The sequence below is a fragment of the Phalacrocorax aristotelis genome, chromosome 2 (genome assembly GCF_949628215.1).
Source record: "Phalacrocorax aristotelis chromosome 2, bGulAri2.1, whole genome shotgun sequence".
In the NCBI taxonomy this organism is placed as follows: Eukaryota; Metazoa; Chordata; class Aves; order Suliformes; family Phalacrocoracidae; genus Phalacrocorax; species Phalacrocorax aristotelis.
In genome coordinates, this window is record NC_134277.1 from 52483196 (window position 1) to 52502104 (window position 18909).

The following is an 18909-nucleotide window of genomic DNA, read 5'->3' on the forward strand; positions in this document are numbered from 1 at the left end:
CAGGCGGGCGGACGGACGAACGGACGGGCGGGCAGGCCTGCGCCGGGGGGGCGGGGGCGGCCCGCCTCCAAACCCGCATCACCTCAGCGGGGAGAGGCGGTTTCTGCTGGAGCTGCTGGATGCAAGCGGGCTGGGAGAGCGGGAGGCAGGGGGGCGACGGGAGACGGGGACCCTCGCCCCCCCCCCCCCATGCCTCCCTGCTTGCGCCCGGGGCCGGCATGGTTTGCTGGTCCTGAGTGTGCCCACGAGGGATGATGCCAGGGGGGCACCTGCAAGGCCCGAGCCTTGGGGTGCTTCTGGGCAGTCTGTGTGAGCTTTGGGAGGGAGGGGGTACACCAACAGGAGGAGGCGAAGCTGCTTTAATGTTGCTGTCGAGGGAGAAATTCACTTTTTCCTCACCAGTGGCTCCCCACGGACAATGTCACCAAGCACGCGCATACCTTCATCTCCCTCTGCCCTCTCCGGTTTCTCAGCCGTTGCTTACTGCCCGCTCTGGATGAGCTTTCCTTTCATGCAAGGGAGGGGAGAAGCCTCTGCCCCACGGACGCTCTGCAGCACCCAGGCCTGAGCCCTGCCGGATCCACGAGGGGAAACACGGGTGGCGCCGTGGTACGTGGCCAGGGCGGGCCCCGGAGCTGCTCACTCTGAGCCGCGCTGGGGCTCTCCCAGGCCGCTGCAATAACCTGCCACTGAGTTAATACTGTTTTCTCAGCGAGCCCGTGAAAGACTGGGGTGCAGCATTTGCCCCCAGCGGAGGAAGGGCCCATAGGTCTTTTCCGTGCACACTGACTGAGGTGGGAGGGAGTCCCTTGCTCCCGCGTGGGCATGCCGCTCCGCTGTGTCAAGGGTGCGTGGCCATGGAGCAACACGGAAAGAAAAATAAATTAAAAAACAACATCTTGGAGAAAGCCTGAAATCCCGTCTCCCACCCACTTGCAGATGCAACTGTGGGGGGACAGAGGTGGGGGGAACGCGGCGGGGGACAGACTGCCTGCAGAGCAGCCCCACGCCGGCCCCACGCTGCCCCGGCCCCGCCGCTTCCCTCCTCCCGAGCAAACCGAGCAAAGCGCGGCTTCTCCGCCCGCGCCCAGCTCACGGAGGGAACTCTGCAACCCCTCGGAGGGGACGGGAACAGCCGCGAGAGCTCCCCCAAAAGTTTCTGCTCCCCCCGCAAAAAGTTTCTGCTCTGTGTCCCTTGGGAAAAGGCGGCGTAAAAGTTCAGCCCCGCAGGAGGGGGGCTCCGGCCGCGGCTCCCGCGTTCCTCCCGCCTCCTCCTCCCCGCTCCCCGCGCCGGAGCGCGCAGCCCCGCGGCAGATGCGTGTGGTTGGGGTTCGCTCCCCCCTTCCCCTCCCCTTCCACCTGAAAGAATTTATGACACGGATGAAAACTGAAACGGAGCTGGAGCCGGGGACGAGAAACGCAGTGATGTCGCCGGGGGATTAAACGGGGTGGAGGTGATGTCAGAGTGCCTGCACAGCAAAACACACGCACACGCGCGCACACACACGCGCGCGCGCACACCCCCCCACCTCTCCCCCCTCCCCACTCCCCCCCCCCCCCCGGCGGAGCGGTGCTGCCAAGGGAGCGCGATCGGCCCCACGTCACTCGTGCCACCGGTATAAATGCGGTCCCGCGATGTCCATGGCTGTCGGCGCGGCGGCTCCCGCGACTTGACTGCGGGGCGGCGGCGGGCGGCGGCGGACGAGAAGAAGCAGGAGGAGGAGGAGAAGGAGAAGAAGAAGGAGGAGGAGGAGAAGGAGGAGGAGGAGGTGGAGGAGGAGGATGCTGCGCGCCTTGGTGGCGGTGTCCCTGTGGCTGCGGGTGAGCCCGCGGGCGCAGGGCGCGCCGTGCGAGGCGGTGCGCATCCCCATGTGCCGCCCCATGCCCTGGAACATCACCCGCATGCCCAACCACCTCCACCACAGCACCCAGGAAAACGCCGTCCTCGCCATCGAGCAGTACGAGGAGCTGGTGGGCACCGGCTGCAGCCCGGTCCTCCCCTTCTTCCTCTGCGCCATGTACGCCCCCATCTGCACCCTGGAGTTCCTCTACGACCCCATCAAGCCCTGCCGCTCCGTCTGCCAGCGCGCCCGCGACGGCTGCGAGCCCATCATGCGCCGCTACAACCACAGCTGGCCCGAGAGCCTCGCCTGCGACGACCTCCCCGTCTACGACCGCGGCGTCTGCATCTCCCCCGAGGCCATCGTCACCGACCTGCCGGAGGGTGAGCGCGGCGGGGGCGGCGGTAGGGCGGACCCCCGCTACCCCCGCGGGGCGCCCCGGGCGGGGGGCTGCGGGACCCCCACCCCCCTGCTCCGGGACGCTCTCCCCAACAGCTTTCCTTCCCCGCCGCGCCTCTGTTTGCAGATGTGAAGTGGACGGACTTCACACAGGGCGTGCTGGTGCCAGAGAGACTCCCGGAGCCCGACTGCAAGAGCCGCGGCCAGGGTGAGCCTCGCCCCCACCCTCCCACCTCCCCTTCCCCGGAGCCAGGCCCCCTCTGACACCCCTCAACCGTTTCCCCTTCTCTTCCTTCGAAGAGCGATGCAGGTGCAAAAAGACAAAGCCTACGCTGTCAACCTACCTGGCCAAGAACTACAGCTACAGTAAGTGCATGGGGTGAAAATGCTTCGTTTTGCCTGTCCCACCCCTCTCTGTGCCCCCCGTGAGTTAGGCAGCTCCGTGTGGGTGCTGCACCCACACCAGGCCCCATCCGGCAAGTGCGGTGTGAGGACAGGGCTCCGCCGCAGCTTCCCAAGTGCGTTTTTGCCCGAGGACGCCTAACCGTCTTCTTCCAAAACCCACCACTCGCAGGCACCACCCTGCGCAGGCAGCAGTAGTCATTGCGCAGACGGTGGAGTGTTTCTGATAAAAGCAGCGAAACGTCGGTGATGTGCACCGGCATCAGCGGGTCGCTCTGCAGAAGGGGTGTGTGGAAAGGTCACTCTTCTAAGTGCAGTTAGGTCGCATGTGAGCGTGACCATGCGCTGCTTGGTCAGCTCCTGTCTTCATCCAGCAGATGGAATAAACAGAGGTTTATCGCCTAAATAGAACTTGTAAATGTGAACAAAGCTGAAGCGAGATAAAAAGTTGTTGCTTAGAAATTCATTCTATTCTATTACTTACTAGCCAGAGTTTCATCTGGTGCAGAATTGTCGGAGATTAATTGAATTCAGTGACAATTTGCACCATCCAACTGGAGTTGGCCGGTAGTTTTATCGTATGTTGCATGACATATTGGCGATACAAGTAAATATTGACCCGTCTTGCCCCTTGGCTCCCCCCTCCCCGGGTTTTCGGATGCTGGGAGTAAGGAATAACTCTAAGCTTAGAAAAATATCAGATTAAATGTCTGTAATGTCAATAGAAAACCCCTATTAACTATGAATTTAACGGGCAGTGTCATGGGCTTTTGCACTTTATAGGCTTTTTCTCAGGTGACAGTTGTTTCTTCAAGGGATTTATTCAGTTCTTACACAATAGGGTTATTGTATCCATTTGATTCCTATTTGTCTGATATGAAATGAAAGTAAGTTTGTAGTTTTTTGCTTCTTTGTTAGTATAAGGAAACAAAATTCAACCCCCAGTTTGGTGGGAATAATCGAGCTGAACATCTATACACTTTTTTTGTCGTGGCATTTTGGTGCCTTTATGTCATATATTCTTTTTATATAATTCCTTAATCCATCTCAGTACAACATAGTGATATGTCCAGGTGGGACAACGAACTTCCACAGTTGTCTGAAATATAAATAATCGGTATATAATCAGTAATATAATATTACTGTTCTGAAATGAAATACAGGTGTTAGCCATACACATTCTGATTCCGGTGACTTCGGTGGGAGTGTTGCTTGAATAAAAGTTGTAGGTTGGCGTCCGAAATGTAATTCAGTTGAATTTGTGAAATCAAGATTTTGTTTCTGAGAGGTGGGTTTTTATTTAGCCTCCGCTGAAATGAATAGGAATGCACATATGGAAAATGAATTGAGAGACAAGTCAAGCGGAACAAGTTGCAAATAAAATTCAATTTTTTTCTGAAATCTGTTAAAATAATATATAGAGCCAAACTGTACTTATAGCTGATCAGAACTTGATTTCAATCAGATTTGAAAATGGATTGTGAGTCTCCAAAACTGAAATCCCTCATGTGCTTTGTGGCTGTTACACATGTCCTGATAAAGCTACCACATGAAACTGCTCATCTCCTGTTTTCTACATATGAAGTTTATTCCAAACATTAGGAGATCCATTCGAAGGCTTTTGACCTGGTGGCTGCCAAGGGCAGCATCGATGCAGGCTGATCACCCTGTAGTACATACGCTTCTCATGCTTCTATCACTGAAGAATTTTGAGATAATAGAACCCCTTCCTATTTCAGTATTTCCTAGAGACAAAATCCTTCATGTAAAAATTGCGCTTCAGCTCTCTGATTCTCTCACAAGAGAGAAGGGGTGAAATGCTGCAGTGGTCCAGGTACTGCCAGGGTTTGCAGGTACAAGGTTAGCCAGGGATCATCCTCAGAGCAATCTACACAGTTTCACCTTCTTGCATCCATGCAGACATGCAGTTTTCCTCAATAAAAGGTAAAAATATGAATGTCTATGTATTCAGAGTCAGAAGAACTTGTTTCAGAGTCCATTTTATATGAGGATCTTACTATTGACGGATAATCCAAAGGCAAAAGATGAAAAAAAAATACAGACAGAGTAAATCACAATCCTAAGCCTCTTAGTTTTTTACTACATGTTGAAAACCTTCCTTTCTTTCTTAAGAAGTCTTTAGTTCCCGGATGCAACCTAAGGGAAATTATGTTATTATTGAAAAGACTGAGTTCACGCTAACTGACTGTGAGGTAAATTATTCATTGTTTAATTGGAAATAGCCAGGTGTAGCTATAGAACAGGTCCGATTTATGCGAGGTGTTGTTTAAGTCTGAGTCAAAGGAGCTGTTTGCGTGTGTGATTCCAGGCGAGATCACTTGGTCTGATCTGGCAAAGGTTTAAGCACATGTTTAATTTTGCGGTTGTCAACAGTCCTACTGAAAACCAAATTGGGATCAGGCCTCTGTTACTCTAAGCCGCTCTAGGTGCCCACACGTGAAGGAGTAGTTCTAGTTTCACAGCCGAAACAACAGCTTTCAATTTAATACCTTTTATTTAATTTTGAGATGTGTTTAAATTTCATCGTTCTCACGCCTCTACTTTTCGATTTGCAGTCATCCACGCTAAAGTAAAAAGCGTAGAAAGAGGGAACTGCAACGAGATAACGACTGTGGTTGAAGTCAAAGACATACTCAAGTCTTCGACAGCAATTCCTCTGTCTCAAGTGCCTCTTCTTACAAATTCCTCCTGCCAGTGTCCACCTCTTCAGCCGAAGCAGGATGTTCTCATCATGTGCTATGAATGGCGCTCAAGGTGAGCACTGGCGATGTGGTAGAGAAAAGTGTTAGAGCTAGCTGTGATAGATGGGAAGGAGGGCCAGCAAAGCTCCCTTCCTCATCACGAGCGCGTTTTGCTGATAGTTTTTCTTAGGATAACTCACACATACATGTTTTAATTACCTTGGCAGTTAACTTTTTCCACTTGATCAGCCTCAGCTCTGAGCCACAGTGCGGTGGTCACAAAACCTGGCTCACACATGCAGCGTAAACCCTGGTGGCATTAGGTGCTGACAGCATGTTGCTTAATGCGTCGTGCAGCTGTTCAGGCATCTTCAGCTGTTTGGGAGTGTTTTTCCAGGGCCGCTTTCCATAGTATTTTTCAGAGGTATGGGCTGCTTCATGTGCTACAAGCCCAACGGTGTCTGTAGGTGGTGGTCTGTGTCGGCCGTACCACGGGGAAGGCATAGTTCTGCCTCACCATCCCCAGGGCAGGGGACGGGAGATGATGCACATCTGTCCGCAGAGCTGCTGGAGACAGAGCCAGGCCCTCTCCGCCAGCGTATCCATACTTTGGGCTGGTGCCATCAGCGAGATGTTTCTCATCCCACAGCTGTACCGAGACCAGCCAAAGCTGCAGCCATTGGAGCTCCGGCTCCCGGATGGCAGATGAAAAGTAAATACTCTCAGAGCAGCTTGCCAGTCCTGCTGCATGATTAAAAGACAAAACAAAACTAACTTTACCAGACCTTTCATCTGGCAGTCAGCCTAGCCCCAGGCATGGAAGGAAATCCAGCACACTGGTCTGGAGGGGAGGGAGTGATGAATCACAGATCTCTTTTCTCTCTGGGTCCTTGGGGCAGAAGGGGACATCCCATCCCCGTTAGCACCCCAAGTGTACCAGTAGCAACAGATGTGGACAGGACAGGTTGCGGCATGGTAGATACGTGTGGCTCGGTGCTGTGGGTCAGAGGTAAGGCTGTTTGTAAAATACGAGGGCTGATTTTGCATACAGTGAAGTGAGTGTTAATTGAACGTGCGTGCTTGTACGGACCATGGAACACCTACGTGCAGATCTTGGTGGGCCACATCCATATTTTCAGTGAGTTTTATCTTGATACTTTAAGTATGTGCTTCTTAAAGTTGCTTAAAGTTATAAGGTGTTTCTTAAAGTTGCCATCTGATACCTTATTGCCTTAACTTTTTTTTTATGAGCTAGCAGTCACGGTATTTTACTATTACACAGCATGTTGCACCTCCAGGTCTGGAAGTATCTCACAAAGATTGATTTAGAGCCCTTTACTTGTATTAGCCATTTTAGGGATACGTGCCCTGAGTCATGTAGAAGGACCATGACCGAGATTGCTATCAAGGAGCTCTGAGCCGCAGAGCTTTGTTGGAGAGGACCCTCAGGAGGCTGTCAGGGAGAGGAGATTTCAAAAGTGAAAGATCACAATCTGCTTCTCCATTACTATGGAAAAACACACCATTCACTAAATATTTTGTGATGGTTTTTAAAGGTCACTGAGGTTTTTAATTTCATATAGTGTACTAAAGCGGATTTGAAAAAGAAACATAAACTATTATATGTGTTTCCTGTTGAACTCAGTGGCATGCGAACAGAAGGTTTTGAATTACAGTAGCTTTTTAAAATGCCAGAAGCAAAATGGGCGGAAGCTGTATCTCCACTGAAGCCAATGGCAAAACACCCATTGCCTGTCAGTAGCGTTAGGGTCTCGCTCAATAATTTGTCCTGAACAGAAGCTGGACCAGATGTACACCGTGTTATGGTTTCTTTCATCATGATATTGCCTTAGCGTCAATTCTCTAATCTTCCCTCGGAAGGAAAAGGAGATGTGTATCACGTTGGTCTTGATTCTCCAGGGCTTGTACTCGCTGTAGTACTTGCATGTTTGGGCAAAGTGGATACACAGTGGCTAACAGCTGCAAGTGGCAGCATTCTGTACTCTTTTTGAAGCGGTATGAGCAGCAGCTCTGTTCACAGAAACTGGAGTTCGGGCACTGCTATGCTGTGTAAACCTCACCCTCCAGCAAAGTGCTGTATGAAATTGTGAGCATTTATAATGTTGTTTTGATGTCTCCAGCCCACACTGATGCCTAAGTAAAACTTCCAGAATTAGGGAAATGATATTAGGGCATACTAAGGCCCAGTATCTCAAAAAAAAAAAAAAAAAAAGGGAATGAAAAGGGAAGAAGAAAAAAAAGTTTAAATAGTTAAATAGTTAGCAGTAGAGGACATACAAAAATTCCAGCATCCTTGTGCTATAAAATAGTTTCTAGGTTGGGACTTAGAAGGTTTGACATCAGACTGCTTTAGAATAAACTATTTTAGAAGCTGTTTAAGGCATATACATTTAATAGTTAGTTTTATTTATTTATTTATTTGGGAGCTAGTCAGATTTCATTGGTGGGCAAGTGTCACTGCTTATATATCTTCCAAATTAATTTTAAAGATTTTAATGCTCTCATTAAGTAGTTACACGTAGGACATAGATAATACCATCCTCAGGTATTTATAGGTATATTTATAGGTAGAAATGGAGACTATTGTAAGTGATCAGATGTTGTGTTACGATTTGTCAGCTGAGCTGTGTTAACTGGTGCATGTGAACAAGCTTTTTTTTTTTTAGTTCAGAAGTAAAATACATTAGTTTAAACTACTCTTCTGCACACAAACACACACACAAACATCTAGAGGGCATAAGTAAAAATATATGCACATACACATTTAAACAGTTTCATGGGATGTTATCCAACCCATCACTTCTTGTTAAGAGTGATCAAGAAAGAACAGCTGCAGGTGAGGACAAAAGGCTCTAAATGTTTTCTCAATACTGGCCATGTGCTGCGGTTTTGGCTGTAAAATCTGATTTCTTTTGAAAACTATTTTCTGTTTTTACAGTTTAGAATGTACAGATGGATCTGTACAAGCATTTAGAAATCCATCAGAAAGCATTTAGGGATGGAGAAAAGTATTTTTCTGCCTATCATCCCATACAGAGAAACGGCCGGTACCAGAACCTGCTGGTTCATTTCAACCTCAGTCTGTGTTAAATCATCTGGAATGACACCTCAGGAATCAAAATCAGAATACCTATAACTTCTATTTATTTCTTAATTTTCAGGTTGATGCTTCTTGATGGATGTCTAGTTGAAAAATGGAAGGATCAACTAAACAAAAGATTTAAGGTAAATACCACTAAAGAAAAGAATGCTGATGATCTTGACAAAAAATTAAACACCTTTGTTCTACTTCAGCATTGAATACTTTGTTTGACTTTCAGATATCTGTAACACCTCTGGGTATTATTATTTTCACTTCAACATTTTCATACCTCATAATTACATATAAATATAAGTGAACATTTGAAATTTTAGCCTTGTGTTTTAGGACCTCTAAAATTTTATTTCTATGTTATCTGCAAACTTGCCCTGAATAGGATGGTGGGATGATCTTTGTGTGAACTCTGGCTTATTACAGTAACGACTCGAGGAATTTCTTTCATGTCACTGCTAAGGCACGTAACTGTCAGATAGGTGAAATGCAGATGAGTATGTAGTCCACATTAGGTAAGAAAGGAAGTTAAAATCCACTGCACTGGATAAATCCGCTTCATTGCGTTAAAGATTGCAGGCCAGAGATACAGACTTCTCACCAGCTACTTCCCACTAAAGGCCCCCTGAAAGTATTTGGCATCCCCTCGCTGGTTTCAGGGGACATTGGAAGGAAGAGTCTATAGTATAGAGACCTGAGAGGCAGGAGCAGCAGATGGCCCTGCTTTCTGGGGCTTCAGGATAGCACTTGCTATCACTCCGTGCTTGTAAACTCCTCTTCAAAATGGAAAGAAAGTGTGGATCAAGACAATGTTTGACTCTTCCTCACACTTTTAGAGATAGAAGAAAGTTATTTCTGGAATTCAGAAAAGGTTTCAGAACATTAAGTACATATATGTATATTTATTTTAATTATGAGCTGATTGGCAATTGATAGAGATGAGGAAAAAAGATGTATGTATCCATCAGTAGAAGCCTTTAGATTACAGACCAACTTCTTGTAGGAAATTGTATTTGATGCTTTTATCATTCCCTTTTCTTCTCACTTACTCATATAAAACCTATGTGTGAAACAGAAAACATGCTTTAAATCTTTAAAAAATAAATACATTGCAATTGCAAATAATACCATGTGGCATTTAGGGGAATACTGACATATGACTCGGACTCTTGAAATCCCTTAGCCGTCAACTTAATGGTCTGTTACTGGCACACAGTGTGTTTTGTCATTTCTAATTGTGTCTTGAAACCTGTTTGGACATTCATTTCCAGACTGTCAAACAGATACATGACTGCCAAACAAAATGCTTCTCAATACACGTGTCATTCCCTCTGATATGAATAGTTTCATAACTTAAATCCTCGTTTAAACATGCTTGAGTGGGATGCACCTAAATACCTGCTGATAGTTTTTGTTTTATAATGATGCATATAAAGACACTGACTACACAAAGATAGCCAGTATGGAGCTCTAGGTATTGCAGTGGCTTTATTTTAATGCGCATCATTCATCTCTGAAGACTTGCATCCAACTTTTATCTTGAGTTACCACTTAAAATGATTGTTTTGAGCTGTCTGTGGACCACAGAAGACAGCTGTTAATGTAACCACAGCATGGCTGGTCTCTTCTCTAGCCAGGACAAAAGTCTGTGTTGCAACAGGGTCAGTGCAGAGATCCTAAATAGGAAAGCTGGAGAGCACATCTTTTGCTCTGATAACTGGGCAAAGCCTCTGCCTTTGGGAGTTTCAGAAGAGAAAGTTCATTAATAGAGGGGAGAGATGAGACCCTTTCCAGGTTCTACTATCTACCTCACTTCCCTTAAAATAAGTATTTCTGTTCCTAGAGGTGAGGGACTGCAGTCTCTGCAGCAGCGTTGTGGATCTCTCCATATTTTGGACCACCTCACCACTTAACCTCACTGTAAAAAACTCTTTTCCAGCCACTGCACTTTTGGGCTTGGAAATCCAACAGCTGTTCTCTTTGGTGGGCTCTTTGATCTAACTGCTTTTCAAAATTTCTCAGGGATGCTGCTGAATAAAGCTGCAGGTGCATTAGTCTCATCCATCCCATCGCAACTCTGAACACTGATTTCAGTGGTCATCTCTGTTGTCTGCCCATAACATAAGCTCTTTCATGCCCAGCCCTCCCCACCCCATGGAAAAGCAGAATCAGAAAGTAAATACCACTTTCCCTTGTAGCTGTGTGTTTAAATATACATTGTGAAAGGATAATCTGCTTTCTGCAGTCAAGTAGCACATTCAGTAAGATAGCGAAGAAGGGGTTTGCAAAGGAGTCCTGGTGTGCAGATCCTGTCTTTGATGGCATGGTGCCAGCTCCCCTGGATTTCTGAAAAGGCGTGAGATGTGCACTCAAATGCAGCAAGCACACGAAATGTGCAGTTGTCATTTTCATTGACTGGTATCATGGAAATTCCCCCACCCAAGAGCACAGGGCACGATCCCCCTGCAGACAGCCATAAGATACTGGCATCAGTGGCCTGGCAGGATAGAGCACAAAATTGTTAAAAGCACGACTAGTATCAGTGGTTCAGGATAGCTTTGATTAAGGCATAGTTATTTATGACTGTGTCCTTCCCTAACTCAGCCTTTTTGTCATCTGCATTTCCACAGAGGTGGGAACAGAGACTGCAAGAACAAAAGCTGCGAACGGCCCGCAGTAAGAACCAGAATGCAGGACGCAGTGGTCGGAGTGGAGCCCCAAAGCCATCAACCAAGAACACCAACCCACTGGTCAGTGGTCCCAAAAAGGCCATTAAAATAAAAAATGGCCAAAAAGAAATCAACCCTAAAAAAGTATGAGTGTGAAATTTCCAAAAGGAAAGACTTTCCTGCACGTTGAGGGTCACAATCTGGCTCGGTCGGTATGTTTTATTAATCCAGAACTCATCGACTTAAAAACTCACGGCAGTTTCTACATAGACAGTTTTGCTGCACTTTACTTTTAAAAGGTTTGCTTTTCCTTTCAAGCCACTGCAAGCCATAGAGTGTAGGTTTGCACTAATATGTCGTAGGCATATTTGAGCTGACTGAAATTTACCTTGGGGCTCTGATTTGCAGTTCTAGATAGATCTGGCCTGGGCTGCCAGAGGTTTTAACTCCTCATGCCAGTTGCCTGCCCTGCTTCTCTGCCAGAGGTTGGAGAGCTGCATGGGGCATCTCTTCTTTAGTAGTTGGCGAGTTAGTCGTTGAGTTAATTGTGGATTAATCTGGTGAGCTGAGAACCACGGCAGCTGAGGAGCAGCAGAGGGATGGTAACCTCTGGCAGACATCTGGGGCAGCAACCACTGCAGCTGCTGGAGCTGAATCTATCGGCACCTTGGAATCACAGCCCTTGTTCAAAGCATTCAGAAGCATAGTTTACCGATACGAATCTGGGTATGCATTATGTGATTATTTTCATGTGTGTGCCAGAAATATGCTTACAGTGTTAGTATTTGATGTTGTTGGTTTGTGTAGCAAAAATGCATTGAAAGCAGACATTTAATTTTTCTTATTGTACTTCAGGCTGGCTTCTGTTGTTATGATTTCAAATATATTTAAGCATCTAATTGAAAAATCAGTGTTTTTTTAAATGGACAGACTAAGATGAAACATATCTATAGAATTCTCAGAAGTAACACTTATGTTTGCTGTAATATAGCTTTGTTATGAAAACTGGAATAGAAGCATTCTTCTAAACATAACTAAACAGCTACTGTACAGTATTGAAGAGAAGATAGGGCTTCATGTGGCTCAGTGTTCATTTGGATAATTTTTTATCATTTGACACCATATTTCTAAATCTCTCTCTGACACCAAATAAACAAACAAACAACTAACTAACTAAATAAATAAGGCTTGTCCCTATTCCTGAACTTCTCAAAACAACTGGCTATCTGCAGTTTTGCTGATCAGAAGGTAGCATTTACCCTGCAAGGGGTCACAGACAAAGCAGATGCTTTTATTTATGTACTAAGTTTTATGGGCAACATTTGCTGTGCAAGATATTGAAATAGCAAAGGTGATATAAATTTAATTGGCATAACTCCAAGATGGCATTTATGCTATTCCTGCCTGGATAAGGCAGTATGACTAGCACAGTCTGATTTCTGTTAACGCATAAGGAGATCACCTTCATTAACATTGTAAGAGGTCATGGTAGGCATCTTCCAGAATTCCTGCAGCAAAACTAATGACTAGGCTTGGTATTTCTGGTATCTATAAAACAAAATGAGCATTTCTAAAATAGAGAGAGTCTACATCAGAAAAAAAAAGAGTTCTGTATAGGATAACATAAAAGATACAACTGGTCGTATCAATATACTGATCTATATTATTACAGGAATTCCAATGAAATTTGCATGCATGAAATTTAAGGCAGAATATGCTGGAGTGATTTTGATAGCAGCAGTAATATACTTGGTAATATGCTAACACAAGCTGAAGACATAGATGCCAAGTTAGAATGCTTAAAACAAAGGGGCGGAGGTGTTACAGAAAAATTGAATGGCGTATAGGGTAGTTCAGGAGGAAAAAACCACAACCCTACATGATCATTGGTTGAGTTTTAAGCAGTTGGTTAAAATATGCAAAGGTCAGCATTTGAATTTGGCCCTTCCTGCTAATTCGGGGCAGATGCAGAACTTTATCTCCATGGAACATCTGCAGAATTAGATCCAAAATTCAATCCAGCTGCCAGGAATGCTGAGCATATACTGTATCTACTGACTTTAGTGGGAATTAAGTGGGTTTGACATGTCTAAAAAAACAGACCACAAATTTCAGTGCCTAAATACAGAGTATAGGTGAAATCTTAATCCTGTACAATGAAATGGAAAAACTGAAATCAAAAGCAAATGAGACAGAATTTCACTGCAGGTGACTAAATTAGGTGAGTTTGAAAATGATGACTTGAGTCAGCATGATCTAAAAGATCAGTACGTTTGAAAAGCTTCTAAAATAGTTTTATCTACTGTGTGGCTCAAGTTCTTAAGCTTTGATTACCTATTGATCCTGATTTAAAGTACCCCAATAAATATGTATAAGATTAGCTATTAAAAATGAATGACAGTCCTATCAATGTAATGTCGAAATAACAAATACCAAAGTTGTGATATTTCACTTAACAAGTTTTATTGTGAACATGGTGAAGTGTGGTGTTTGTTGAATGAAACCTTTGGAACAGCTAGCTAGACTTCATAGCAACATTACATATTATTTTACAACTGTTAAAATCAAACCTTTTTCATTTTTTGAAAGCAGAGAAAAAGACGAAAAAATTATTTTCTACAGAAAATTATCACCATTCCTTCTGTAAGTTACCGTCACTGGACTGAGGATTCCAGTATGCTGGTGTTTCCAAACTCCTTGACATTTTTATGTATGCTTTATGCTGACTAATTTCCATTCTGATATGGTAAAAATATGGAAGAAGGAAAGGCAATACAACAAAGAGCAGGAGATACCATAATACAAAGAACAGATGTACAGACAGGGGAATGAATTCGTAAGGTTTCCCTTACTCTCCCCTTTTGTTTTCCCAAATCCATTTTCTTCTACTTTTTAAGAAGCCATGGCTCAACCCAATTCAACAATAACATAATTCACTCAATTTTGAAAATCCCATACAATTTTTAACTCGTTGCAACATCAAACGCCAGCTGATTGCGGACCAGAACATCCCTGCCCTCCAGCCCTCTGCCCTTCCCTTGCGAAGGCGTGAAACGGATGTTGGAGCAGCAAGGGATGTTCCAGCAGGCAAATGCATCCTCATGCATCCCTGTGTGGCCCCCTCAGCAGTTCTGCTGCCTGGCACGTGGCAAAAAGTCAGACTCACCTGTGCTTATGCACATCCATGGCCCGGTGTAGTCACTGCCGTGCCAGCGCACCCCAGCACCAGTCATGAAATCTTGGTTTAGCAGAGTGGGCAAAAAGTCCGCTGATGGATGAAAGCAATTACTGTACCTACTTAGAGCTGAAAAAAATAACAGGCCAAAACTTGAAGCGTCAAATGTTTTTTTGTCAGTGTTAACAGCTGAGGGGCTTGGCATTTTTTTTCATATAAAATAAAAATTGCCTGGAACACTGAACAGATGTTTCTAGTGCGTTTCTTACTACCTCCCACACAGATGTACCCGGTTTAGTAAGAAGTGCCATTGAATATTTTCACTGAATGCTCTAACCTCAGTTCCAAAAGAATGAAACCTGAAAAAATATTTACTCTAATTCTGAATAATTGGCACCGTTTTAGAAGCTCACTGTAAATGAAAATCCGAACTCTTTTATGAACCACATTTTAAAAACCATCATAAACACCCCTCCAACAGGACCTGAATGACCCGGTCACTTTAATTCAACTCAGTGTTGCAGCTTTGTTACTTTTGTTCAGTCATTGCATATAACTGAGAAATACTTCCTGTACAAATAAAAAGAAGATTTTTCCAGTCCAAAGTACTCCAACAGCTCTTAAATTATTTTATCCAGCATTCTAACCTAGATTCCAAGTGAATGAAACCTGAAAAAATATTTACTCCAGTTATGCACAACTGACACACACTTTTTGGTTGCACTTAGTAGTTGGATGTAAATGCACATCTGAAAATGTGTCCTCAACCAGATTTTTCTGGTAAACCACATCAGCTCCAGTTAATTTTGTAAATAAACATAAATCCATCACTATGGGTCAACAAAGATTCAAAATGACGTTTCCATTTATGGTAAAAAATAATAACTTGCAAGGACCTACAAATAAGTATTTATTTTCTATAGAGGTACATTACTTCTAATTAGACCTATTCAAGGCCTTACATTTCATTTCAGCTGCTGACACCATATTTCTTGTAACACCTCCAAAATTGAACATCAGCCTTATTGGAAGGTAAACAGGATTTCAAACTTGCTTCTTCAAGATGCAGTACATTCTGGGGGTTCCATGTAATCTGTTAATATCAGACTGGCTCCTGCTGTTGCTGCCAAAAGGCTTGTGGATAAACCAGTGTGGCATAAGCATAACGGAAAGCATCTGGAAGGAACAACACACTCCTTTTCTCTAGGTAAGGACACTAAGATCAAAACCCAGAGTACCTTAAATATATCAGACGGCCTATGTTACAGATAGAAGGTTAATGGATGCATCAGAGTGATCAAGAGATGCCCCAGACAGACCAACACCTTAAGTATTTTGATTCCTTTTGGTTACAATATGGTGAAGACTTTAGTTTATAGATACTCAGAGCACATCAGTGTTTATCCTCTGAACAAGGTAATCAGAAAGCTAATAATTTGCTCACAAAGAGCTGTGGATAAAGTGAATAGATGCTTGCAAGGTCTGACCTGCCAGAGTTGCTCATTCAGCAGTCAGAGCAAAGGAAAAACAGCGCAGCAGTACACAACCACAAGCTGATTGACTCCATCTTCTTGGCGGGGGAAAAAAGCTAATTCCCCACTTCTCTTATTTTATTATGCAGTAATTCAGTACAAATACTCACTAAAATCGGACATACTAATTCTTCTTAAACAGTGCTTGGAGATTTAGGACCAGCTTGTTTATCATTCTAAACTGGAACAGATCTTTAATATAGTCTTAGTGTCAGATTATGATTTTATTAAAGTTCCTAAACAAGGAAATATGTGTTCTGTTCTACAAATAAACATGCCCTGTGGTTCCGTTTCTCTCCTGCTGGGACAAAAATCAGACGAATAATTATGTTATCGTTTGTTAGTGTTGGAAGAATTTTCTTGCACCACCTAATTCTACGCTAAACCACAAGATATTTTCTAAATATATGGTCATGAAGGTCACAATCTCTTTTGCTCTGGCATTTAGATATGAGATAAAAGGACAGTCACACTTTCTGTAAGATTTGTAGGCAGAGGAGCTGTCTAAATTTAATTCCAAGAAGATTTTAATCTGTGAGACTCAACTGAGTTTATGTTGGAACACATTCCTCCTGACTCTGTAAGTGCAAATGTTTGCCGATCCCACCACAAGTGCTCAAACTCTTAAACATTACATCCATGTTTATGTCACAGTAATATGCAATTCGAAGAAGAGTGGATGGCAAAGTTACATGTACAATACCTGTCTTGAGTTAAACTTTTAAAGAGACAAAATAATCTGTTAAAATATTGACAGTATTTCAATTGCCATGTTTTTGAATATGTATTTTGATAGTTCTACGGAAGTCTGTAACTCAAAGATACACAACCTTCATGAATCTGAATCTCTCCATCAGCTAACTGAAACAGTTATTTTTATTGTTTTGAAATGTACCTCTTAAATTCCTCCTCTCCAAAGTTGCTAAAAGACAGTAAGGTCAAGAACACATTTCGGAGAAGCAAATAAGCATTAATAAATTAAATGTTCCCACATTACAATTTGGATTTTCCTACTTATGCAATGGGAAGAAAAGCTGTTATAGATCTATGCATAATATTTCTATGTAATCTACTGCATCATTTAACCAAGCGCTTACGATCCCCCAAGCAGGGGTCATAAGTGACACACATGAATATATGAACCCAAATAAATGCAGCCCTTCAACAGCTAACAGTTAAACCAAACAGAAAAATAAGCTGTATTGCTTGAGAGTGATGTAATGGAAGATGAAGAATGATGGTTAAACAAGGAATAACTCAGTATAAAAAATTATAGCACACTTAATCAGGCAGAGCTCGTGTACCCATACAGCTAACTGAAGTTTCTAGGATCAGTGCAATAAATAACCCACAGTATTCAAAATCTGTGTGTGATACCTATCAAACATTTGCTGCTGGTTATGAACTTCCATTAGAGGATTAATGAACTCTTAAGGCATGTTTTGCCATTTCAGCATTTCTGCTCCTGTCAAAAAATAATCCCATCTAAACCTTCAATATTGTATTTGCCCCGTTGGTAGAGAAGCCATTAACTCTAGCAAGGATCTTGGGAAAAGAACTGAATCATGTATCTGAAATTGTCCCACTCAGGCCTTTTCTGAGACTGCTGCTTGGTTTAAAGTACAATGTGCCAGCACCCAAAAGACACAGAGTGCTGAAGTAATGCCCGGAAGAGCAGTTTTAATGGGTATTTGAAAGAAAAAAAACAAGCCAAAAACATACAGCAATTCTGAAGTATGTTTCCCAGAACTCACCTCACGAGGTGCCATATAAATTCTGCACTAATCACAGCTTCCTACAGGCTAGCTAGCCTCAAGTCAAGTTTATGGCAGTAAAGCAGCTGTAGGTGAAAATGGGCCACCAGGAGAATGCTCAGTCCAACTTCTGCTGGAAGAAAGTCTATAATAACAAATGCCCCATCACAACAGAAATATTTGTCAGGAAGCTCTTTAAAACAGCTAGTTGTATTAAATACAATAGGAACAATAAAGTGTGAGAAAGACTTCGTTCTTTCCGGACTTTGCACTTATAATCAATGCCATAGGTAAATTGCTTTAATTGAATGCCATTCTTTAGTATCTCAACCTTCAGCAGACTCAGACAGCAAAAGTGAGAATAAATCAGCAACAGAAGAATATTTGTGTTCTTCATCAAGGCCAGCCAAGTTAGACTGAGACAGGATACAAGTTCACTAGTTTGGCAAGGAGGTATATGTCAGGAATAGCTGTTATGTAAGAGCTGACTATATTATACTTCATCTGATATATTTGAATTGAGCAAATGGACTGGAAAGGATCAGTTTATTATCCTACCTGTGACAGTAATCATTAGAAGATGTTTAGGGAAGGGATAAATAAACAGTGCAAATGTTTTTCAGAGCCCTGAGGGAACAAATAGTCTTTAACAGCCCTAAGCAGTCTCACCTGGGAAGCATACCCATACCATTGGCCAAAGGGCCCAGGAGCCCTGTTTAAGCTCACACTTGGGCTTAAATCTTGCTTGAGCTTTGTTGCAGGAGTATTTGTCTCTGGCCCTCTTGCCTGTTGTTCCTGACTGGACCCTTGAATGGGTCCTGGGCCTGGGTCATTTCTTGCTTTGTCTGGGATTGTTGATGGATGTGGCTACCCAGTTCTGCTTGGATGCTGTGGGGCTGTGCCCCACTGGTGAGGGCACAGCCTGTGCTGTGGTCATGCTTGGCTACTGGCTCCTTCTCCCTTCTGGAGCATTTCCACCGTTGTTGCTGCTCCCTGCCAATGTTGTAGCAGTGCCTCCACTACCTTTCAGCATTTCTCCTTTGTAGGCTGCCTGGACTGGAGGACTTGATCCATATCACAGTGGACATGTCATTAATAGTGTTTTAATGACCTTTCTTGGCCCTGGTTTTTTTTAAGGTAGTTATATATTGCACACCTTAGACTTCTGGAACTATGGGAAAGGCATAAATCTGTTAAGTGATGAAACCTGTCTATTAAGCATACATAAAGAAGTCATTACTAACATCAAACTTCTAGCAAACTTCTACTTGTTACATTGATATGCTTTGCAATGTGACAAAAAAATTAGCTGATAAAAAAATG

The 18909-nt window shown here is 43.8% G+C and overlaps 1 protein-coding gene across 1 annotated transcript; it reads left to right on the forward strand.

Moving 5' to 3' along the window:
• Window positions 1-1740: 1740 nt before the first annotated feature.
• Window positions 1741-12300, forward strand: SFRP4 (secreted frizzled related protein 4). Its single transcript, XM_075083574.1, has 6 exons — window positions 1741-2224; window positions 2368-2448; window positions 2541-2606; window positions 5219-5417; window positions 8527-8590; window positions 11087-12300. The coding sequence occupies exons 1-6, from the start codon at window positions 1783-1785 to the stop codon at window positions 11273-11275; spliced, it is 1041 nt and encodes a 346-aa protein (XP_074939675.1). The 5' UTR covers window positions 1741-1782; the 3' UTR covers window positions 11276-12300.
• Window positions 12301-18909: the final 6609 nt, after the last annotated feature.